The 25419-nt window shown below is 35.9% G+C and overlaps 1 protein-coding gene across 1 annotated transcript in view; it reads right to left on the bottom strand.

Moving 5' to 3' along the window:
* COL21A1 (collagen type XXI alpha 1 chain) overlaps positions 1 to 25419 on the bottom strand; it is a 113923-nt gene that overhangs the window by 49644 nt on the left and 38860 nt on the right. Inside the window, exons 6-14 of the mRNA XM_056344645.1 lie at positions 24890 to 25063; positions 22175 to 22252; positions 19858 to 19866; positions 18381 to 18464; positions 16002 to 16064; positions 5663 to 5716; positions 4697 to 4750; positions 2088 to 2141; positions 1194 to 1247 (exon numbers count right to left, since the gene is read on the bottom strand). Coding sequence (XP_056200620.1) covers positions 1194 to 1247; positions 2088 to 2141; positions 4697 to 4750; positions 5663 to 5716; positions 16002 to 16064; positions 18381 to 18464; positions 19858 to 19866; positions 22175 to 22252; positions 24890 to 25063 — 624 coding nt within the window. The remainder of the gene's footprint in view (positions 1 to 1193; positions 1248 to 2087; positions 2142 to 4696; positions 4751 to 5662; positions 5717 to 16001; positions 16065 to 18380; positions 18465 to 19857; positions 19867 to 22174; positions 22253 to 24889; positions 25064 to 25419) is intronic.

Raw genomic sequence — 25419 nt, 5'->3', positions numbered from 1 at the left:
ATCCATTCGTGTGCTCCTCTCCTCACTCCCCATACTCCTCTCCCTCTTCCCCTTTGGTTAAGTGGTTCATGTACATTTCTACGTATTAAAAAGCACAGGCTTCTTTTCAATGTAAGTATTACATATACCCCATATTAAAAGCACAGACACATTTGCAAATAATATAAGCATTTTGTATTCTGTTAAAATGAATTACATCGATCCATTAACAGAAGGATGAACAGAGTTCTCAGAATATCCAAATAAGCAGAGCATGAGCTGAATGTTACTAGACATAAGTATATCCAGCAAACTTCAGTGGAAATTTTTCTGAGTTAGGACTGCAGAATTAAGTTCTTTGTGAATACACATATTAAAAAAATATAAATAATATTGTATGAGGTGCAGGCACCCTGCACTGGCGGGGGCTGCAGGGCCCTGTGAGGGGTGGCCAGGGCTGCCCCGGGCCAGGCACAACCGGTTCCAGCCGGCTCCAACCAGCCCCCGCAGGGCTGGGTGGTGGTGCCTCGAGGGGAATGTATTTAAGAAAGGGCAAAACCATGACACAGGCAAAGTAAGGAGTGAGGGGAAAAGTGAGAAACACAGCCCTGCAGACACCCAGGTCAGTGCAGAAGGACAGGAGGAGGTGCTCCAGGTGCTGGAGCAGAGATTCTCCTGCAGCCCGTGGGGAGAACCATGGTGGAGCTGTGGTAATCGAGCTGCAGCCCTCAGGGGCCCCACGCAGGAGCATGTTTATCCTGAAGGACTGCAGCCTGCGGGAAGGACCCATGCTGGAGCAGGGGAGAAGTGCGAGGAGGAAGGAAAGCAGAGAGGAACTGTTATGGGCTGGCCATCCCACCTTGCTGCCTGTTCCCCACCCCATCAAGGAGTGAAGTTGAGCCTGGGAAAAAGCAGGGTGGAGGCGAAGGTGTTTTAGTCTTTGTCCTTTGTTTCTCACTATCCAAACCTATTTTAGTTGGCAATAAATTTAACTTTTCCCCAAGTCAAGTCTGTTTTGCCTAAGACTGTAATCAGTAGGTGATCTCCCTGTCCTTATCTGGACCCACAAGCTTTTCCATCTTATTTTCTCCCCCATACTGTGGACGAGGGGGAATGAGAGAGTGGCTGGGAGGGCATGAGCTGGCCAGCCAAGGTCACTGCACAACAGATACCAATAATATTTTGCTTTATTTTATGATTATAAATTGACTTGCCTTTTTGCCATATATCCCTGGCACTCCTTGATCTCCTTTAGGACCCCTTTCTCCCTAGACAAAATGTGTGTGAATAAATTAATTTTTAAAATAGAAGTCGTTACATACAGATATGTATACAAAGTGTACACGTATAGCAGACACCAAATGAGGAAGGCAAAGAGCTCCATCTGATATATAAAAGAATATGCTTAAGACAGTAAATGCAAATCTTGAATTTCCCAATCTCTCCTAGGGGAGAAGCCCAGAATGTCCAACACTGCTGATGAGACAATCCACACTTTGCAGGCTTAATGCTTCTGTTTTCAATGGAGAAGGCACTTTGACTTTCTTATCGCGTCAATATAGGTATGTACCTACATGAAAATTCAGCTCTTTCAAAAGTGCTGCACTCTTCTGAAGACCTTATTTGAAAAGTTTAAAACACAGATTTGGAAAAACTAAGAAGTAAATTCAGTTGTGTACTAACACAGAAGAGCAAAAGATATTGTTGATATTTTAGGAAACATACAAGTGGAATAAACTCATTGGGTTAGACCAGAACTATCCATCAAGATACTGTCACTTGAATGGCTTCAAGAAAATTATATATTTTTTGACATATTATTTGCCATGAAGAGGATTCTAAGTAGTAGTAAAATCAAAGTTCAAAGTTAATATAGAATCCCATAGAACAGAACAAAAATGAAAAAACCAGGCAGCTTCCATTGCTTAATATGTATGTAATGAAGTCCCATGGCCTATATCTTCCTTCAATTTCAGCATCACATCTATTCATTTTATGTAGTTTATCAAATGCACTGGCATAATATTGCATATAAACTTGTTTTCCCTCTAAACTATAGAGCAAGCTGAAACACATGAGTATTGTAACAAGAAATATTTAATTGGAACCTTTGGTGCTGGCATCCCATGTAATCCAGGAAAACCAGGTAGTCCACGGTCACCCTAGAAGAGCAAACATATTTTAATTCCTTATATCTAAAACAGTAGTAATATACTATAATAGAACTCATCTTTTCAATGATCAACAAATACTTGAAAGACATTTATACATCAACATATCAGCTACCTAACATCAGTATGCTGACTGATGAGTTTGTTGATCTTTAAAAAAGATTCAACATATAAAAGCAAAAAAATACACAATCACTAAATTTTTTAGAATACATTTTACTGTAATCTCTCAATAAGGCTTTATGGAGGTTCAAAAGTTGCAATTTAGCTCTGACAAGAGGAAAAAAAAAACTTTGAAAGGAGCTTTTAAAATCTCTGTAGGACCTGTAATAATTCTACCATCCATTCCTAATTCCCAAAGAATAAGGAAATTCCCTAAATCTGCGAAGGCTTTGCTCCTACATTTTACTGAAAAGATCAAAGACCTGCTGACCTTGTCAAATTTCTCACCAGCTTACTTTGGATGAGTGGAGTACTGAAAAATAAGGTATTAAGTACTTTTTCTAAACAAACAAAGTTAAACCAAAACACGCTGATAAAACAACTCCGGCACTTTGACAAATGAGTTCTTATTTCGCAGTTAGCAATTAAAAGCAAAAGCCAAAACATCAGTTCTTTTTTTTTTCCTCACAGGTGTCAGATACCAGGAATTCAAAAACTTTTGCTATTGATACTCAAGTAATTTGTCTGACAATTTGTCTGCAAGCTCCCTTGAGCAACTACAACAAAAGGCTAAATTATAATTTGGTACTATCTGATTTGAAACAATAAAATCAAGATTGAGTTATTGTCTCAGTAGACGAGATCTACTTCACTCATGACAAAAAGCCTACCACCAAACACTTTTTGGACCATCATAGTATTTTCTCTCTGTCAATATCTAACTTTATATTGAGCAATATATTTCCATTTGTTTAATAAATTATATAATAAGTAATTATTTATATCAGTATTATTTAATAAGTAATATATTCTTTGTAAGCAAATTATGCTCAGGAAGTTAGGTCTTGGTACTCTCCAAGACAAAGGGTAAAAAAAACATGTCTCAGTTGTATTTATCAAAACCATTCATCTCTAATCAGATTTGGAGAGGTCTGTCACATATTCACAGAAGACAGGAACATGACCACAGTAACGACAGCTTGTGGGTTAATGCTATCAAAATATCTCTCAACAAATAAGTATTCAAAACAGGCAATGGAATGGGGTTCAAAAAATCAGCAAAACTTGTAAAATAAATTCATACATCCATCGCTCCTTGATGAAAAAAAACCACAGCCTCAATTTCTGCTCGTAAGCAGTGATTCAATTATTGGATAACCTAAAACATTTGGCAATGGAAACAGTTTTAAATTAGTTGCTACAGAAACATTACAAGTAATGGGATGAAATTAAGAGATGAAAATTTGGGCTGAATCATCAGGAAAATAATTCTAATTGCAAGACCTATTTTACAATGGAAGAAGTTTTAGAAAATGGTGGTGGAAGCCCTATTTTTTGGCACATTTTAAACAAGGCTGGACTGAGCATTAGGAAATATTCTGTCTGTCACAACCCTGCACTGCCAGGAGAATAGTTTTTCATCATCAGTATCTCACTTTCTGCACATGATCCAATATCGACTGATCAATTAGATTAACATCTAAGATCTATTAGATTAAGATGCCTAAAGCACAGAACACATAAGCACATTTTTGAGTTCTAATCGTGCATTTGAGAATTCTGCTGAATAGTGATGAATTTAAGGACCTGCTTTTAATATTGGAAACTTGAAAAGAAGGAAATTCTACAGTAAAATCTATTTATAAAACAAGTGTTTGTTTTACAGGAAAGGCCTTGAAGTTTTAATAACCCCAAACCAAAACACTTTTTTGTCACAATAAACTTAGAACTTTTCTAAACACAGGGCAAAATTATGACAGAAGGGTGGACACAGATGTTTACAGATCAATTGGATCTGCCAATAGCCAATGGCTAGTTTATTCATGGTATGTATAGGAGATCCAGATTCAAGATTACCCTGATTACCAAAAGGGAATTATATACAAGCTTCCACATTTGTCTGGAGCTCCAAGCTACTAGCTACACCTCGGACAGAATTTTTCCACAAAAATCTTTGGTTTCAATTAGTCAGTGTTTTTTGATAAAAAGTGCCATCCAAAAATTCCTACCTAGCTCATCTGGTTGCTTGCTAAAGGGCAAAAAGGTTGAAGAGACAGAAAGAAATCATTCTGGCAGGTGTCTGTATTATGCTTTCAGGTATGTATATTTAGATATGCTTTCCAAATATAAATTATTCAGTGCAATAAAGTTGTTACTGGCAGTGGTAAAGCATATATAAACTTTATTAAATAAAGCAGACCAGATTCAGAAATGAACTAACATTCTAAATTTAGGATTCCTATTCCTCCTTTATTACCTTTTTAGTAAACAATTCTCACAGAAGCTTCATGTGAAAATATTGATACTATTAACTGTACAACCAAAAATGAGAAATGCTAATAGTAAAATCTTCTTATCTATTACATTTATTATTTTTTTTTTACCTTAGCCCCATTTTTCCCTGGCTCTCCCTTGATACCTGGTAAGCCACGTGGTCCCTAAGAGAGAAAAAATGAAAACCAGCTTAAATAGTAATACAATCTGATACAGAATGAGACACAGAAATGTAATACAATGTGACCTGGGGACTGATGAGTCAGCTGGCTGACCATAACATTTTAGTAACTGGATAGAAAACCAGAACCAAGCATAAAATATATTAACATGTACAAATAAGGCACACTACCATAACTCATGACTGGGAACAACAAAACAATTCTTTGCTTTAACCAAGGACCACCCCAGGAAAAAAGGACATCACACAGCCTGTACTAGTCCAGAGATATCCCCTTCCTTTCAAATGTCCATCAGACAAGCCTTCACATATGCCATGTTGGAGGCTCACTCTTCACCCCAGCACGCTCTCAGATATTTAATTCAACAAATTACTAAGTCCTCAACTATCCAGCCAGACTGGATAAAGCAAAATACAGCACTGGTTTCCAGTAACTGTCCCAGGAAGGGCTACTAAATTAATAAAGTGAAGACAGAAAAATAATTCTCCTCCATCAGTCTGGGATTTATCTGAAACCTACTTTTGGATGTGTGAATTGTAGGTAATCAATCACCATGACAAGATCACTGTTACTAATACATAGAAAAATGGAAGAAACTACTGTTTGGCTTCTGGATCAGGATGAAAATGTCTAAGCCCCAGGTGAATTCTGCTCCTACAGGCCTTACCTAGGAATGATTAGGTTTGGGAGCCTAATTGTCAGCCTAACTGCAAACCTCAAAGCCGCGTGAGTTCCAAAGAAATTCACCCAAGCATGGCCCCTGACTTCATGCCATCCACTAAGCCCTTTTCATTCCCCAGATCTCAACTCTCAGTGACAAACAATGGATATTGGGAGAGAGTTGGTGGGATTTGTCTCAGATTTTAAAATTCTAGGAATGAAACAGAAACTTACTTGAACCCCCGGAGTTCCTGGAATACCTGGAGTTCCTGCTGATCCCTGATATCCCTAAGGAAAAGAAACTAAGACTTGTGACTTTTCCTAAGTTACATTTACAAATTTCCAAACAGCTATTTAAGGAAAAAACAATCTTCCTGGTTACTAGAAAACTGCTGTCACATCTCTGTCATTTTAGGTCACAAATTTTAGTAACTGCTGTAAAAATCACACATTTGAGATTTAGATAGCAGCTTTCAGAAGCTTTCACCTCTGCATGTGAAGTTTGTGGCCACCAGACTTTATGCTAAAATCTGTTATTTTAGAATTGTTACATGAGAATGTAACAAATATATTGTTTTGTTCCCCACTGGGGAAAAAAAAAACAAAACAACAACAAATGAACCCATATACATAGACATTTTCTCTCTCTCTAAAGAAAAATAGCTCAAAGATGCCAGGACTTTTAAAGGCTTATTTCCAGTTACAGGAATAAGCTTTAACAAACAAGGCATGTTCTAATACATTATGCAGCTAGTTTTATAATATCTCTAAATAATAAAAATTCCATTCTCAATACTAAGCACTCCACTGTGAGCTCCAAGGTATATAACAGGCTATGCAAGTAAAAGAATAATTTGAATGACTGGAACTACGAAAAGAAATACTAAATAATTCATGAGTTGAAAAGAGAATTTCAGGAATGCTTTACTAGAAATCAACATTGGCAGAACAAGAGAACCTTTGCAGAACCCCAAATATATGCCTGAGGTGTTTTGGTAGATTGGATTCAATGAGTACAGCAAAGTTAGCCATTTTTAATGCAAAATTAAAAAGTGCTTTAGAAGAATCCTTTAACAGAGGCAAGTAACTGAAGAATAGGACTTTTACTTAGCTCCATTAAACCCAAGTCATTCCAACGGACAAAATTAGTTACAAAGAAGTTTGGGTTTGTTTTTTTTGAAAACATACAAAACAAGAAGAGAAATTGTCCTATAAAACTGTGAGGCTATTTGGCTCAGACCTTTTAACAGGCATCCCAAATTAAACTTGATAAATCCTATAATATGGGCTATCCAATTTCAAATACCCAAAATTTGATCTTGATTTGAACTGAAAGGACTAATAATCCTATTTCTAAATGAGTTTCAGTCTTAAAAACTTAGGACAAAATTTAATGAGGGGATTTTGACACTGGTAAAAAGGAGCTAATAAAACCTTTTCAATACAAGGAAGGCAATGTGTATGTCTGATTTCTTCTTTCAATCAGTGAGAATTTCCTAACAGAGCTAAAATTATTTGCTGGGTTAGATACAAGAGAGTACTTGCTGTGCCCTCTTCTCAAAAGACATTTGAGCAGATGCCCGACGAGCCAGCTGGTAATGTTTAGTGTAGAAGTAAACAGAATTCTAGGTCTCTGTCATACATGGATCCTTTATCAAGCATTTCACTTTTAGTGCTCAAGGCAGTTCTAGCAATATCAGCTTTAACTGTAAATGGTGTAGCATTCCCAGATTGCTTATAGGCCTCCTGGGCAGCTGAAACAATTCACCAAGTCAAAAAATGCCTTTAAAAGTTTATCATTTTAGTTCTTCCCCATAAAAAGCAAAGTTTGTATGACTTCCTGCAGGATGTAATTCTATATCAATAAAACTTACTTTCATATTTTAGATGTCTGAAATGCAATTTCCCTTCCTTCTCCTTCTAACTGAGTAGGGGAAGCATTAGAGGAGGACAATTTCCTGGATGAACTGAATTTCAAAATTCACGAGATGAGTTCAGGATGACAAAAATATTTTCAGCTCACAAAACTGTATTTAGCTCAGAGCTAGATCTTGTAATGTGATTTCCAAGCAAATCAAATGCTTTGACGTGTTTTTTTAATGGAAAGACAGAACACAGAAGATTCAAAAGGACATTCACAGAAAGTCAGAAAAATGAGAATCACTGCCTGGTACAAATAACATAGCAATTGTTTGAACAAGTTTAAAATGCCTTCTATAAATTATGAAAAACAGCCTTCATAAAAACTGAGCATGTATTTGTATCATTACTCCTTCTGCAGTATGGATCATCAGTCTGCATCCCATAATCATAGAATCATAGAATGGTTGGGGTTGGAAGGGACCTTAAAGGTCTTCTGGTTCCAACCCCCCTGCCAGGGGCAGGGACACTTTCCACCAGACCAGGCTGCTCAAAGCCCCATCCAGCCTGGCCTTGAACACTTCCAGGGATGGGGCATCCACAGCTTCTCTGAGCAACCTGTGCCAGTGTCTCACCACCCTCACAGTAAAGAATTTCTTCCTAATATCTAACCTAAATCTACCCTCTTTCAGCTTAAAATAATTCCCCCTTGTCCTATCACTACATGGCCTAGTAAAAAGTCCCTCTCCAGCTTTCTTGCAGGCCTCCTTTAGGTACTGTATGCTACCTCTATATACATAGTACCCTTATATCTATATTTATATATAATATTGTGTGTATATATATACAGTACCTTTAGGTATTATATGCAAACATATACAATTTTTTTTTTGCACTAAAGTCAGCACAAGCCCTCTTTTCCTAACCTCAAAGCCCTCAATAAGAGTAGGTATGTGACATACATACATACGCTCCAAGAACTGCTGTGCAATAGCTGACATCTTATGTAAAAGGGACAGAAGAGAAAATTCCCTTTTCAATTGACACAGACAAGTTCAGGACTGACGGTTCACTTTCAAATAAGGTGAAAACGCTAATTTTGCCACCAAAAAGAATTTCTCACAAACTTTACAGAAGACACACAAATGCTGTAGAAAGTATTCTAGCTAACCCTGAATTTGATACTGTTTTGAATCCAGTTGCCTAAACATAGGCAGCTCCTGCCTTTTGACATTTCCTAGATACCCACCCAGTGCACAAAAATGTTTGGGAGGCATTCATCCTTTTGAAGCAGCAGCATGGGCTAGACAAAATACCTTACAGCATAGGAATCCCATACCTCTTGAAGTATATTAGTTCAATATCTGTTGACTAATATGGAAATTTAGACATCCAGTGTCTCTGTACACATGTAAGCACTAAATGTAGGTGTCTTAAACCCCACCTATAATGTTTCATGAATGTTGTCCATCAGCACTCCTCCACAGCACTTTGTTTATATTCTCATTCATTATTTTACATCAGTGCAACTGAAATCAGGATTGTACAAAATCTCTCTCTCAATTTGTTGTGGGTGGGAACAGTATTGATAAATTTATAGTGCCTGAAAAATCTGTAAAGGCAAAGTGATAAGCAGAAAGATACTGAGATGCTTAGTTTTGTACCGGATGGCTGGGTATTTACAATAATCACAGATAAACTGTAACTTTGGAATTTAAGGAAAACAGCAATAATTTACAAATAATTCTAAGGGAAAATGTTGAACAGACTTCTTAGGCCAAATGACTTACATAAAGGACACAGACAAATTAGCTATACTGTCATTATCAGTGAATTAAGAGCCTTGCTGGAAAATGAATGTTAGTTTACCTGTAAGGAAAAAAAAAATGTGCAAGAAGGACTTATGACAAGCATTAATTCCAAAGAACTTTTAGATGCAATAGCAGAGTAAACCTCAGAAGTATATCTTCAATGCACTTGCACGCCTAAAGGACAAAAGTTCAGACAGCATTCACAGGTGTATCACATCAGACAAACATAAAATAAAAATAAAAGTAAATAAAAGTACATACTGATAAGGCAATGACAACTGCAGTGCCTGCCTCCTCATTGAAAAACTTTTGGAGTGACCGAACAACATAAATGTCAAAAGCATGACAACAGGACTACTTCGGAAAGACAAGGGAGAAGTAAACAAGCTCAATTTGGCTGAGAAATACGCAAGTATCAACAGTAATGGTCTAAAGATATTTAAGGACTGTAAACACTAAGTAAACAGAACTATTTAGAGTGATGTAGCTAACCATAATGGAATTCAACTGCAAAATAAGAATTTGACTTGGTGTTAAGAAAACCTCCTGACAGAGAGGTCTGCAGACCTCTTGTGGAAGTCTCTTGCAAGAATCTTTAGTACATCTAAAGCACAAACATCTAAAGCATTACAAAAGAAGTTTTCAAAACCTTTTTCATAAAATATATTACATCTTAAAGGACAGAAATTCTCATAGCTATTCAGACATGTATCCACACCAACACTCAAATTCGCAGTAATGCTATGACCTCCCTCACCGTCAGTATCAGTAACTAAAAACCTGCAAGGTAACAGAAATGTTAGAAAGTACTTGATGTTTTTGAATTCAGTGGTTTAGTCTTTCTCTGAGAAGTTGTTTATCACCTAATGTTTTTGCCTCAGGTCCTTCTTCCTCCTTTTCTTAAGATGCTTTTTTTCCCATCCCACTCCCACCTAACCTTCTCTAACACCTCACTATGCATGTACTCATCTGCCCCCTGCTTTTCTTTTTCCTGCCCCTTTGGACATGTCCTCTCCAGCAGGTTTGTGTATAGCCTGTGCCTTACACCTTTCTCTGGAACTTTCTTGAGCAGTGGTAACTCCAGAGCTAGAACAAGTGTAATCTCCTCTCTCCTCCCTCTGTTAAATAGCAAGGCCCTGGCAGAAGGACTTTTCATGACATCTGTTTCTGCAGGCTACCAAGCTGTCTGCAGTGAAGCCCCTGTGTCTACACATACCAAAACATGAAAATGAAGGGCAGATACAGCATTAGATCACAAAGGTAACTAAATGCAGCTTTTACCCTCCAACATAGACTTGGGGATGACCCCTGATCAAAGATTTGTAATCACATGAGCATTATTATGGGAGAAGTACAGAAAAGAGTTTTTGTTGCCTGGTCTGTTGCCTTTTTTTGCTTTGTTTTGTTTTGGCTTGTTTAAGCCTTTCTCCATTTTTTTAACACTTCCTTCCACTGGCTACTCCATCATCTTCCAAGGCTTTCATAGCTCAGAGCCCCTAGCAATATATTTTAACAGAGCATGATGTTCTGGGCTCAAATACCACAGAGGGGAAAAAAAAATATCCATCAAGATTATTAAATACAAGGTCATGAATCCAGCTTTAAAAGTTCCAGAACCTCAGACTTCTGGGATACAGGATGATGTACCAAGGGAGTACAACTTCCTGCTTTCTGGTTAGATGGTCGTCCTTATCATCTGCCCTTAGCCACTGCTGAAGATAGTCATATGGTTTTCTGTCTAAAATGTTCAGCTGTATTCAACACAAGTCAGCATCAGGCATCACCCTGATATCAAAGTAGGAGGTCTCACTGAAGCTATTACATGACTCCATTAGTCAGAACGGAGCAAACATACTTCCTCTAAGAATAACAAGCTCACAGTGTTACTGAGCAATATGTATTTTTCTGGAATTGAGAGCAGCATTTTACAGCTGAATTATGAACTATGTCTTTGAAAGTTTCCTGAGAAAATTATCTGCAAAGTTCATATGAACTTAAGCCCCCAGGAAAACCATCCGATAGCACAGGTAATCCTATGTATACATGAAACTATTATCCATTTTTATTCCAAAAGTACTGTTGAAATAGCTGGCCATTGCCATTATACGAAGTTCATCATAAAAGATTAGGCCTTAAGTTGGTCACAAATTATTATTATACTCTAGGTAATATTACAGCTGTAAAAACGTTCTGTAGGGGTTTTTTTTAAATAAATATTGGAATGATCAGAAATTACCTATTATGTGAGGTTTTTGATACCTTATGAACTCTGTATCTGGGTATATCAGTAGAGACAGTCCCATCAGATTATTTTTAAACTGCTTATTTCTTGTGGACACTGTAAAGACAAGGCAAATGGTTCCAAACTTCCATGAATGAAACTAGATGGAATACTGGAAAATTGTCCAAATTTGCCAGCTGTGTGGTTCAAGGTTCAAAATTGACAAATAATTGTATTTTTAAATTTCTTTCAGCAGACCAATAACTTAACACCTCTGTTAGCCACAAGTGATCACCACACAGAGTCCGTTCATTTATTTTTCCTCTGAATTTGAGTTTTTCCCCAGTATGTGTAAAATGTCCTCTGGAATAAAAAATGGCTTTGTGATTGCACAGTCAGGCCAATGAGCATTCTCAGGGCCAGGAACCACTCCAGCTGCTTCGTTCTGATGACTAATGCCCAATAAAATGAGTTCCAGTTGAGATTCAAATACTATTTTTACCCTTGTACTTATTTACCAGTGCTATTTCTCCTGACAAGACAATTAAATCATTTCAGGTCCCAAATGACATTTTTTATTGAAAAAAATGTTGGGGTTTTTTATTTTTCTTTATTATTATGCTTCTTTTGTGCTTTTCTTCAGTTACTTCACTTGCTTCTTTCTGTATGTAGCCGAGTATGGAAAATAAACAGAGGTGTCAATTAAAGGGAAAAAACAAAGAACCTATAAAAAAAGCTGTTTTAAAAAAAAAAAACAAAAGAATGATTGAAAATGAGTCATGTTTATATTCCCTTCCCCAAATATTACAGCAAACAATTCTACTGGGCAACACCAGGTTAACAATTATTTTTGAGTAATACTGAAGATATTCATGGGAATTGTTTTGAATTTTTCTGCACTAAAAATAACTTTGCATATTACAACAGTCCAGCTAGCCCACAACTAATAAACTAAACTTTCTTCAATGTTTTACTTTAAAAATCAGTTACACATATTAATATAAATGCACGCCTAAAACCTTTCTGAGAGGAAGAAACATTTTGTTGATCAGTTGTACTGTTCAAAGAAAATGAATACCAGATAGGCAAATTGGAATAACTTTAGAGAAGAACATAAAAATGTGTTTGGGAACAGAAAAGACTGACTTTCCAGGAAAAGCTTTTCATGCAAAATCCATTTGATTAAACACTGACTGCACAACTACCTGTAAGCCTATTGTGCTGCTTGAATTAAGAGCTTGCTTTTCAGAGTTCCCCACGGTATACAGCTAAAAGATTCATATGAGCAAAGATATCTCAAACAAGGAAAACCACTGACAGCACAGAAAATATGCAAGTTTTGTTAGCAAATAAATAAATAAAATGAAAAGAAAAAGACAGAGACAGGAATCTGTTGTCATGCATAGTGTATGTAAAGGGTCTCCCATTTTTCGTGGCTAAAAGCTAGCCTGGAAAGCACTCAATAATCCACTGTAAGGAACAATAATGTACTGGCCAGAGCTGCAGATGATCTAATAGGTTTGCAATTATATCCTTACAAAGAACAAGTGCAAAAAGCTACAGCTGATATTTCAAAAAAATTAGTCAGTTAATAAAGCTATAGGATTTAACTGTAAGCACTTCCAATAACACATGAACTTCAATTCAGCAAAATGGTAAAATTTCTCCTTTAGCAAGGCTTTTTGATTCTCTTTGGATTGTCTGAGATACTTTTATTAATCTTTTTTGTGTTCAGACAATGCCCATCTACTATCTATGTATGTTATGACTCACTCTCAGGAAAAAACTGTTGCAGAAACAAAGTCTCAGGAACAAAGTTGCAGAAAGACACAGTACCAATTTATTTTTCCTTCATGATTCACAGTTACAAATTTCAGTACTGGAAAGATACATAACACTGAAGTAGAAATCTGTTAATAAAAGTATGAAAAAGTCATAACAAATTGTTTCTAAAACAATACTGTTGAAATTGACTGGACACTTTAGAAATAGTGTCTTAATCTATTTTCTAAAAGAGAGAATGGAAACTGACGGTTCCCTACCAATTTCCAGTCCATTCTGGCTTCTCTAAAGCTTACACAATATCACTTTATTTTTCGAAATATCAGAGTTATCTGGATTAAAGACAGCTCTGCTATGTTTATCCGTACTGCAAGTCTACTTCTAGCAATTGGCATGGTCAAACTGTGATGGACAACTCCAGGTTGAGACAGTTTGTGTACCTTTGTATAGAACAGGCCTGCTCTTCAGAAGCTTAAGCACCATCAAAAATTAACTGAAAACTTATTCTGACTCGATCACACTTCCCCAGCTCAGAATCCACCTATTCCTATTTTAAAACTCGTATTTCCACCATTGTCTGGAACCAAAATCTATTTTATAGCACTGAATTTCCATTCAGATTGTTTTCTCTATTCCTAGTTCAAAAAAACTCCAAAGATAATAGCTATCAAAAACTGCTTAAGACAAAAGCAAAAGGATAAATTTTTTTCTTATATCACAAAAGAAATGAGGATCTTTGCTTTTGGAACTAATGAAAAATTCCTGTACTCAGTGCTCTGCTGGGTCATCAGGGCTACCACGGCCAGGTCTTAATATCCCAAGTGCCACATTTTAAAGCTGCCATTTTCAATTGTTAGAAACAATTGCTTTTCTTGTTTTCAGTGCCAATTTTTCTTCTATCAAAGTAAATCTGCTTCCAAAAGGAATCACCACAGTTGATGCACACAAATGAACCATATGCTATCCCTACGAAAAGGCCAACACACAACTAAGCAACAACATTTTGTAATGTGTGTAGCACAGAGCTTTCTCTTTGTAACTGGTAGTATTTATTACTGTTACAACATACGCACTTCCAAGTAAGTATCAATCTCACTGTTTCCATCTTTAGCTGACATAGAAATGAAATATATTACCAGTATTAAAAATTATTAACAAAAATTGAACATTAGGTGTTTTTATAAAGCTATCCTTTGTAGGATGCGCCTCTTCAATAGGAGTAAGATTCTAGAGGTACTAAATTTAATAAGCAAGAGTAGATTTGGGAAAGACCTTTGATAAGTCACAATATCCTCATGAATCTTTCCATAGGACAGTAGATTACTAAAAAGGTGAAGTTGAAAGGTCCAGTCCAGCCCTTCTCTTAAGTCTCTCTAGTTTGTCAAGTGTGGAACAAAGTGGTCCAAAATAACTTAATATCCTTCTAAGTCTTAACCAAACCCATATATTATTAGTTCCCCAGTCCATAATCCAATGTTTCTTTCATAAACCATTTTGTCTTCTCTGCACTCATCGACCTGTATTTTCAAAAGTTTTGGGACACGTTCTTATATTTTTATTCTCAATAGTATTTGGGACTCCTCCCTAATTGTATTTCCTGTGATTTCAAGACATGATGCTTACCTCCTCTTCTGCTTCACCACGGAGACTTCAAAATAACACTACAACCTAGGTACTCAACCATAAAACTCAGTCCTCACAATAAGAATGAAAAACTACAATGAATTAATTTCCGGTATGTGCATGCACTTTATTTTCCTGCTTTTGGTATCCAAGCAGAGAAATAATCTTCTTTTCAGAAGCAGATTATTTGTAATGCTCCCAGCTGCCTTTTACCTTTTTTTTTTTCTTATTTTATTTTTAAATATAAATAAAACAGCTTCTAGTGAATAGTAAGAAACATCAGAGGCCACGTTCTTAGAAAGGAAACATGGGTGGTCGAGTCTCCCAGCTTTTGGCCTGCTCTCTCTTAACACAAGAGGCACAGGACCACCACCACTTTGGTGATACAGAGACTGCAGGCTGTTAACAAAACCTTGCTCAACAGATAAGCTTGGCCGTCAATATCTTAGAAGCTTCTAATTACATTCAAAGTTGTAATATATTTTTTCAATGAAACCTTAAACTATTTTTATATATTTATTTGCTTTCATTACAATAAAAAATGTTAACCATGAAGGCCAGACAAGCCATTGCCAAACCCGTCATTTTTATTTTAGGGATGTATATTATTAATATACTTTCTTTCAGTCTTTACCATCCATATTAATGGAATGCCAGATTAAAAAGTAAAATGTAGAGTAAGAGAAAAATGCAGGTATTTTTTATGATGTAACGATTAGGACTGCACAATATTTGTACATTTAACATTCTATACACATATCTACTTGTATATCTGTGTATATGTATATGTATTTTCTAGAACTATATATGCATATCTACTATTTGGTGGACTACTTGAGGCATCCTAAAAAGAAATTAAATTAACTAAGCTTAAACGTGAGAAGCAATCCCTAAAACAAAATAGACAAAATAGAATTTTAGCTCCCTAAAGTGCTTTCTAATGCAAAAAGTTCTTAAGCAGTAAAGACTGAAGGTCAGAAGGTGTTAACTGATGCAAACTGATGCAAAGACCAACAGGAGCAGTCATAGCCTGCTTATTATTATTATATACATATAATAGTGCCTAACTCATGCTATCATATATACAATATTTTAGCCTGAAACAAAAATACTATGATTAACATATATGAACATTCAGATAGCACTTAAGTGACATTCACATTTTCAAAGAATGGAGACAAAATCATCTAAATTTGAAAATCTGATCTCAGTAGTATGTGTTTTTTCTCCTGTTAGTTTTGCATTTACAATATATGACTAAGTTTTCAGTACTCACAGGCTTACCATCTGGACCAGGCTGACCAGGATAACCATGATTCCCAGGCTGACCAGGGTCACCCTATAGAGAAGCAACATGTTAACACACAAAAGATATGAAAGAGCATTTTAATATTAGCACAGAGCAACCTTAAGCCTAACACATTCCATGAAACAGTGGCTGCAAGCCCAGATACCTGCTATTGAGGAATAATTCCTATAGCAAAAAAGAAATTATCTTGTAACTCCCTCCCCAGGAAAATTCTCCCCAACTTCTTGTGCAGAACTTGGAGAAGTGAGCCCACACTCAGTTACAGCACAAGTTTAACCCGTCATCTCAAAAGCTTTCAAGCTTTTCAATACCTTAATCACAGAAAAAAAAACCCCACCCAAAACAAACCTTTCTTTTCATCAAATAGATGAATAAAAATCTTTATGAAAACCTTCTTAACCTAGTAGTACTACTCTGAAGAAAACTCTCACCTGCTTTGGCTGAGTCTACTTCTTAAAACAAAAGGACCAAAAAGGCAGGAGCCAGGATTAAAACCTACTAAATACTAAACTCCTCTCCACACACTGCTGTTTAAAGAAGATATTATTTTAGATTTCTTCTTATAAGGCCTTTGCAATTATTCTGACAATTTCTGTTACAACCATAACATTGAAGGGAAAATTGGTTCCCTGGGCTTCATGTTTATGGTAAGAAAGCAGGAAATTAACTTCCTAATCAATATATCCTTACTACTGGATTTGATTTGAGCCCAGCAAAATCCTGTAAGACTTGATCTATAAAATCGTTTTACTTTTACAAGACCTTTAAGCAGGTACCACTTTCTTCAGCCTGAACCATCAACAGACCTGTGGGTCAGTTACAGCTGCAGAATTGTTAATAAACTGGGAGGACATTAGGAGGGAAATAGGAAACTAGCTTTCAATGTGACTTTAAAAAAACATCTTTTCATATATCAACCATAGAAATGTGATGCTGAACTAAATGGGAAAAGATATAGGATAATATCTCTAGAAAAGCATAACTGTCATAATTTGCTAAATTCATAATAGGTTTATCCAGAATTATTATTGTCCAAATTAAGAAGTCCAGGTTTGAGATCTGAGTGAAAATAAATTTGTTTTCAAATATGCTATCTAAACTATGAAATTTTACACCTTTAACTTGAAAAGGCTAAAACATGTTACCTCTATTTTTAAATTGGTTTAATTTAATTAATTTTATTGTACTCCATTAATATCATAAACACACAAATTACATTTAAATTTATATGGTTCCGAAGCCCAATATTCAAAAATTAAGAAATACCATAATTAAGATAACCTATACAATCTTAACTTGGCTTCCTTTTCACTCTTTCTGCAATCTTTTGTGTTAGGCATCATCTTGTTACCTGTATTATTCAATTACCCCCAAACAAATATTATACTGCAATATAATGGAAAGACTGCACATGAAGCCAGGATCTAAATAAAATCCTGTAAGTCACCCTAATTCTGACATTTCATACTCTTTCATACTTTACAGGATATGGCTTTCCATTTTTACAAATTATAAATACTTTCTTCTCTTTTTTTTTTTTCCTAATATGCTAAAGAGAAAAAAAAAAAAGACCAGAAAAATTCTATTACATGAAATAATAATGATCTCCTACTTGTGGATTCCAATTCCCTGATTAGAAACCTTTACCACAGTAGCAAAAATGCCCTTTGACTTGAGGTAGCTGCAGCATGCTGTTAACCCGTTATATGATGACAGTAGAGTTTTTTTAATCATCTGCTTAATGAAAGACAAAAGATTTGGGCTTTTCTTGTCTACCCTTATAAGGCAAGCTAGTAACTAGAAGCACTGCTCAGCACAATTATTGAGAAAGGTACTACAGCAAAACATTAGGGATTTGAATTTGCCATATTTAGACATCTGAGACTCAAGTCTGCTTCTCATATTAATCTTTCACCAACACTGGGTGGAGGCCATCGGAACAGCTAAGGTGGAACTCTCCCCGTAAGCATCTTGTCCATTCTTTAACAAAAAAAAAAAAAAAAAATCTCTCCATTAAAAGACTTCCATTATCAAAGCAATTCACTCTCAAAAAATTAACAGTGCGAGATCATTTGCTGAAGAGTAGCAAGGAAACATAGTTTTATATCCATGAGCATTTTTCTTAAAAAAATAAAAGCTATTTTAGTGTCATTAGGAGTTGTGGCACCAAAATCTGGCCTTGAAGATCCTATCACTGCATTAATGCACTGGAAACCAGAACTAGGAAAACTTGTCTCCTACTTTTTTAATCTGCTTGACTATGACTGGAGAACATAAGATCTGCAAAAAAAAGAAAAATGAAAAAAGGAAGTCGTATACACTCAATAAGACAGAATGGAAACTTACTTTGGGGCCTGGAGGTCCTTGCTTTCCTGGTGGGCAAATGCAGGGGGCAGGTGTTGAGCCAACATCACTAGGACCATTCATGCACTACCAAGAGTAAAACCAGCCATCAATGCACATGCTAAAAGCATTCAACAAACATATCATAGCATTATATGAATCTGATTTTCCTTAGATTGCATAGGTCCTGGCTTTCACTCTCTTGTTCAGCTGGAACTTCTGCTTACCTGAACATTGCCCTCCAGCTACTTTGCATGCATGAGTTCATCATTTTACCCAGAAGAAAAATAAATAAAAAATTAAATACCAATACTGGGCTGATACATGAAACTATTTGCTTTTCCACAAATATTTCGTCATATAGTTTGATAATTTTAAACAATTTTAATATAATTTTAAATAATTTCAAATCTGGCAATATGCAAAACTCTTCTTAAAAACTAACTGATATTCACTATTTGAAGTGTGATCAGTTATCAAATATAACTATTTAATTGAAGTTTGTGAAAAGAATGTAATAAATATTATGTTTAGTATAATAACCACAACTCATGGGCATGCTATCATGTGTAGCAAGCCTGAAAAGAACATAAAGCCCAAGCCTCCTACCTCCTGGGCATGTGTCCCAACTACGAAGATACTTGAGGAAAGATGGGGCATGGCTGCTACCACCGACTCCTACAAGTCACTAGTCCTGACCCCCAGGGTGCCCATCCTGGAAAACCATCAGGTGTCATCTTCCAACCTGTGCTCTCTATACAAAGAGCTGTAAATACTAAACCTTGGCAGTCCACATCACCCTCTAGAGATATATGGGTTTTTTTAGAGGCATTTACTTCTCACCATTGAGAACATATGAAAACCCAGCAATTTCTTAGAGCTATGGAAAAGGCAAAAACTTAAGAATCCAAGATACAAAAAAGCAGAATTTGTATTTATTATCTAAAACACTTTCTATAACATTTTATACATATTTCCTAAAATAATGCAGACTTCTTACAATGTTCTCCGAATGTAATTCTTTCTCAGGGTCAAATGACTGATCAAAACACAAATCCACATTTCCTTTGCAATGGTACCAAGTGTAGTTACAAGGATGGTTAGGGAAGCTATCGTATTAAGCCTTCAAACAAGCTCCTCCTTAGGGAGCTCCCATTAGCATGATGCAGGTAACAGGCACGTGACTGTGCATATCCCCATACACTTTGCAACAGCAGCCAACCCTGCAAATAATAGTAATTGAATTGAAACGGGGGGGAAATCGGGCCTTTTATTCCAATAAATACGGGTTTCTTCAGAAAACTGATTTTTAATTCGTCTATTGACTAGAGTTCAATTAATGGAAATCCAGCACTTTTACACTTAGCAAACCTCTGTCCACTTTTCAAAACAAAGTGTATACTCCCTAGAGTAATAAGAAATGTATATAAAGTCAAATACTACCTTAAACTGAGTTTGAGCAGTTTAGGATTGAGCCTACCTCTCCATTCTGAAACAAGATGAAACACAATTTAAGAATACAGCAATATTTGTAATAAGCAAAATCCATTCATTTGTAAATGTTTCACCAAAACCAATCATAAATTTAGGGCTGTAACTGTCAAGGAACTGTAATTAAAAACTTTTATTTTTTCTCAGACTTATGTGCAGCTGCTATCGATGAAGATGAATTTTTTGTTCATTTCTTTAAAGGTCTTTCAACAGCAGCTAGCAGTAGCAATTTTTAAAAGGCAATGACAAAACTAGAATTAATACTGAACAATCTAAATATTTACACACTAATGCTTAGATTTGTGTCAAACCTTTTGCCAGGAGTACTTTTCATAAAAAAAATTTCTCTGCTTACTCATTCATGTCAGAGAATGTACCAAAATATTTCTAAAATCTCTGATCTCTGCCTGAATCCAGCATCTGGGAAAACATACAGCAGCACAGAGGGAAGGCTGGCTATTCTCACTTTCCTGTATGACTGCATTAGACTCTGCTGTCAACTCACTTGAGTTTTCCAGTATCTGCAACACCACAGAACAATCCATCCCCAAATATTTCAGCATACTAACGGTGAAATTGTCTGTCTTAATGGTTTAGTAGCCGCCATTAGCTAAGCACCATGTACAAGTTTTCTAACATACAGAGTCACCACAGACTTTGTACACAGTCTGTGGAGAGAGGCAGCTTCCTCTGTATTGAAATTCCATCTTAGGCAACCTCTAGAGGAGGTTGTCCTTCTCTATGGATCATAGAGGGAGCTTAAAATTACATGCAGATAATTATCTCAGGAAAGGGGACTAATTCAGGCTGTAATTAGTACATATAGCACCTGCTTAGTGCAGGAGCTCTGACACAACCACACTCTTGACACAATACAACCACAAATCACATATTCCTACTTGGAGATCATCCAACGTTTTTATTTTCTGACAGAGTCCAGAATCACATGTGTAACATCCAAATTTAATTTATAACAGCAAGTGAAACTAAACTAGCAAAAAGCAATCTTTTTGCTAGGACTTCTTGCCAAATTGCAGACAACACAAGATACAATGGACTTTTTAGTGCTTGCTTTCTTTAAGCAATCTTTTTTTCATTTGTTTACTTTTCATATCCTCCTTCCAATTTGTAAAAAGCAAAAAGGTACGTGCTGCAGTTAAATAGCCAAATACTACATTTACTTCAGGCTTTAAAGCTAACTTTAAAAAGGTGTTCCTGACCCCATTAGTTCTTGCCACACACAGTTAGATTTCAGAACAGCTAACAATCCAGCCACCTACTCATTGCTTAAATGAAAGCTGTGAGTTCTGAAAAAGCCTAATAAGGGTGCTGTCTGTAATGAACACATTGGCCCCAAATAAACAGCAGAAAAACAGACTAGCTGGGCCTCTGTGCAAGTCTGATAAAAAATAAAATATCTGGATGTTGAAAATTCACAGGTTCTATTATCGAACTGGCAAAATGGTCCTAACACTAAAGCAAATCACAACATGAAGAATATGGCTTCACATAGTAAAGACACTGTTGTCTGATTATCTTTAGCTCAGTTTGTTTCAGACACCAAAGGAGGATATTTTGAAGGAAATTGTATGTATAAAACAATCTCTTGCTTATATTTTGAGATGGGAGCTGAATGCTTTTAAAATCTGGCTCCACCTGTGTGTCATGAATTGTTTCCAAATCTGTTTGCATGTGATTTACATTTCATTGCATAATTAACTGTAAGTAAGAGGGCAAAGAGAGGGTCAAAGGATCCCCATAAGCTTCCTAAATCATAAAATCCTGAACGGGATTATATTTTTGTCTTATCCGTAATATATTTAATGAAAACTTAGCAACATTTCAGTTAACAGGGCATTTAACACAGACATCGCTATAGCTATATCTGATAGGAAAAGGCAATTTAAAAATATAGGGTTATGAATAAAAATTCCAGAGATTAAATGACCTGACATGTAGCAAGAAGTGTATCAGATAAGTTAAAAAGTAATATTTAAAGTATTTTACACAATTGTAACCTAGTAGTTTCATTAAATTGTAACAGAAGATCCTGAGATTCTTCCAGACCGCTGTCAAATTTCCACCATCAAATATCTAAACTAAAGCCAACTTTCAAAATATGTTAGTGCAAAAGTAAGGCTGATAACAGACAAGTTCTTGTCACTTGATACTGTACAGATAACAAGCACTTGTTTGCACTAGCTGAATCAATGTACCATTTACTTATTTTAAGAGTTAAGTCAGCTTTAAACAGTCATTTGTAAAAAATGCCAAGTAGTCCTCAAAAGTTCATCTATCATACTCACAAATCCTGGGATCTCACAGACTGTTTCTCGATTATTTTGCTCCGGGTCACAGTAGATTCGCAGTTTTTGTATATCAAACTACAATTCAAAACATAAAATACCTTTTTAGAGAAAGTGTTATTAGCCTGACATTGTTAATTTTAACTATACACTTCTTAAATTGCATCATCCACAAGTTCAAAAAAAATGAACAAAACATTAAAAAGTGAGAGAAACTGGAAGCTCTGTGTGTCCACGATGGTTAACAACCAATTCTAGATGTAGAAATATTTTTAGTCAGGCTAATCATGATGATTAATATGTGCAACTAATTCAGTTTAAAGAATCCAAGGTTTTCTTTTCTAAAATAAAAGAAATCACCACCCTTAATCCTTGACAACAAATCAAAACACGCACAGCACAAATTACACTGGCTGCCGTTATCATTGGGAAACAAGTTACAACCGCACAGGCAAAACCAACCTTTTCCTTTTTACCTTAACAGTCCTACAAAGAAGTTTCTACACTGGCCTGTCGCTACTAGACGTAAGATTTGTAAGTTTTGGTGAAGCATTAGAAGGCATCCCCAACACCTAAAAGAATTTGGTTTAGAGTTTAGCTGTATAACATAAAGCTTTAAAAAGCAACCAATGAAAACACTGGCACCGGGTAAGCAAAAGTTTGTGCCATTCTGCTCTGTTGTGATACTCCAGAAAAATAAGACCACTGAAGTCAGTTTTTCTAGCATAAACTATCATGACTGCAAAGAGAAAAAAGGCCTGTAACACTTATTTGAAATCACGGACTATAAGTTGGACTAGTGGACTAGCTGGACTATATATAGTCAATACCATGCCTAGTAATACAAGCTTTCAAATTTAAAATGTCTACAATTCACAACAATGAAGTATGTACAGAATTTATCATCACTATACTGGAAAGCACTTCAGTCAGCAAGATCCTAATTAATTCAAGAACACTTGCAAAATATCACCAGAAAACATCTGAATCAGAGCACAAAAAGATAATGAAAATTCACCAAAGAATCTCTGAAGAAGATTCTTGTATCATACTTTGTATCCAGCTCCAACTGATTTCTTTTAAGGATTTCACAATACCTTTTCACTGAAAGGCAGTATGCAATTTCATCAAAATATTTCTCCATAATCATAGTTTAAAGAGAAATGTCCTTGCAAAGTTTGACTCTTAGTGCTTTGCAGAATGCATCACCATCTGACAAAGTGGAGAAAGGCAACACTTTTCTTAGATTACAGAAATCATCTGGAAATATAAAATTGCAACGTGTGGCAGATTTTCTACTTTTGTTCTAGTCCACTATCAGAATAGGATCTTGTACAATCTGACATTCCTTAAATATTTTCATCTCTATTTTAGACAACATGTCTTGCTACTAACATTGTTTAACTCAGAAACTGAATTACTGGGAACCTATAAATGTCCCATTTCTGCAGTGACTTAAGAGAAAAAACAAGGCACAACAACAATAAGCAAGCAACCCTCTAAACCTAGAATGCACAAAACTATAAAAATAGGATAATCCTGCACAGACAGAGAAAATGCATGAGACGATTACAATTCTGCAATCTCTACTTTCATTGCAGTAAGTGCTTGAAATACTATCAGAAATCTGTGGGAAACATTCAGTAGATTTTGCAAAGGGGGACTTCAGTATACAGACCATGTTGCAACCAGAAATGCTGAGTCACACACACACACTGCCTCATCCAAGTTTCCATGTACACTTTTAGAATACGGTAATAGAGCTGAAGCCTGGCTATAAATAGAATTCAGGAGTAACTGAGTAAAGACAACTGAAGAGAGTTAGCAAAGATGATGCAAGACACATTAATGTATTTTAGTAGGAGCAGTAAAAATCGTGAAATTAGAGTACAAAAAAAGCATAGCTTTCAAAATAACTAAAAATAATGTCTACTTATGTCATTCAGTATTTCTTAGTATTATTGCCATTACTATCAGTTTAATTAGTAATGTCATTACCGCATTGCTATAAAGATAAGGAAATAATCTATTCAGCCAACATCTGGAACAGTCAACATAATAGTCTTCACCACTGGTCTACTCAGCCTTTACCTATACAGCCTGAGTTATAACCAGCTTTTTGGTGTCTGCAAAGAGCTGAAGGCAGGACTTTAACATTCCTCAGAACAGAGGAGAACCTTGGCACAGGGTTCTTAAGTGGGGGGGCTTCCAGCATAGAAGAATCAAACTGTGGCAGTCTTGACTATGAAATATTTGCAGTACAACAGAAACAGAGTTGATACACCTTGCACTTTTCATGACAGCTAGTGATTAGAAAGAAACATTTTGTTCTCTCCCTCTTTTACCCCCATAACCGATACACAGAAGGAAGGAAAGGAAATCATATGCAAGTGTCCAGCACGTAGGAAAACCCCTGCTTTGAGACGGTTTCCCAGATTTGGGTGACCACATTGCATCAGATTTGTGTTTCAGCAAAAATGAATGCCCCTTGAAATCAGTGACACCAATTAAGCATCCATCACACAGGATATATCAGTTGTGCTGTGTCCTCCTGAATACTTATGTTCCCTCTTAATTATTACAAAACTTTACACATATTAAAAATTAAAAACCTACAAATATTAAATGTTAGGGTAGTGTAAATTAGAAGATTAAGTTCAATAAAAACAGAAAACACCAATGCAATGTTATCCTGCAGTATTAGCCTATGCTTACCTGTACAGTTTCCTCCTTTCCAGAATACTTTCCTATTTGGGTTAGGCCACTGATGTAAATACCTAAAACAGGATGTAATGGCTTCGTTTCAATTTCTTGGTCATCTATATACAAAGTTACAAAGTCTTCAGTTACTAAGAGACGAATTTGATGCCAGCCTTCATCAAACAATGTCTAAGAAAATGGAAGAAAATATAATTGTTTAAAATAAATTGTCTTCAATTTAAATAACAATAAGACTAATTTCAACATTTAAACTGCTGTTAATGGCTGAGATGATCCAGGTCCCAGATTCTGTCATACAGAAAATTGTGAACTGTATAGGTAAAAAAGTATTTGCCAAGCAATATTAGAATTAAGAACATGGTATCTGGTAATAATTAATGCCTATTTCAGAATTATTTCATAACTCACACAGATTTTTTTCAGTCTATGATCTGCAACATGCTCAAACCTGTATTTGTTGAAAACATGAAGCCAGAGGCCTTTTTTTTAGCAGTGGCATGTCTCAAACACTTCAGATATTAATT

Source organism: Falco biarmicus, chromosome 6 (genome assembly GCF_023638135.1).
Source record: "Falco biarmicus isolate bFalBia1 chromosome 6, bFalBia1.pri, whole genome shotgun sequence".
Taxonomy (NCBI): domain Eukaryota; kingdom Metazoa; phylum Chordata; class Aves; order Falconiformes; family Falconidae; genus Falco; species Falco biarmicus.
The sequence above is the reverse complement of the archived record's forward strand: the minus strand, read 5'-3'. Positions and strand labels throughout refer to the sequence as shown.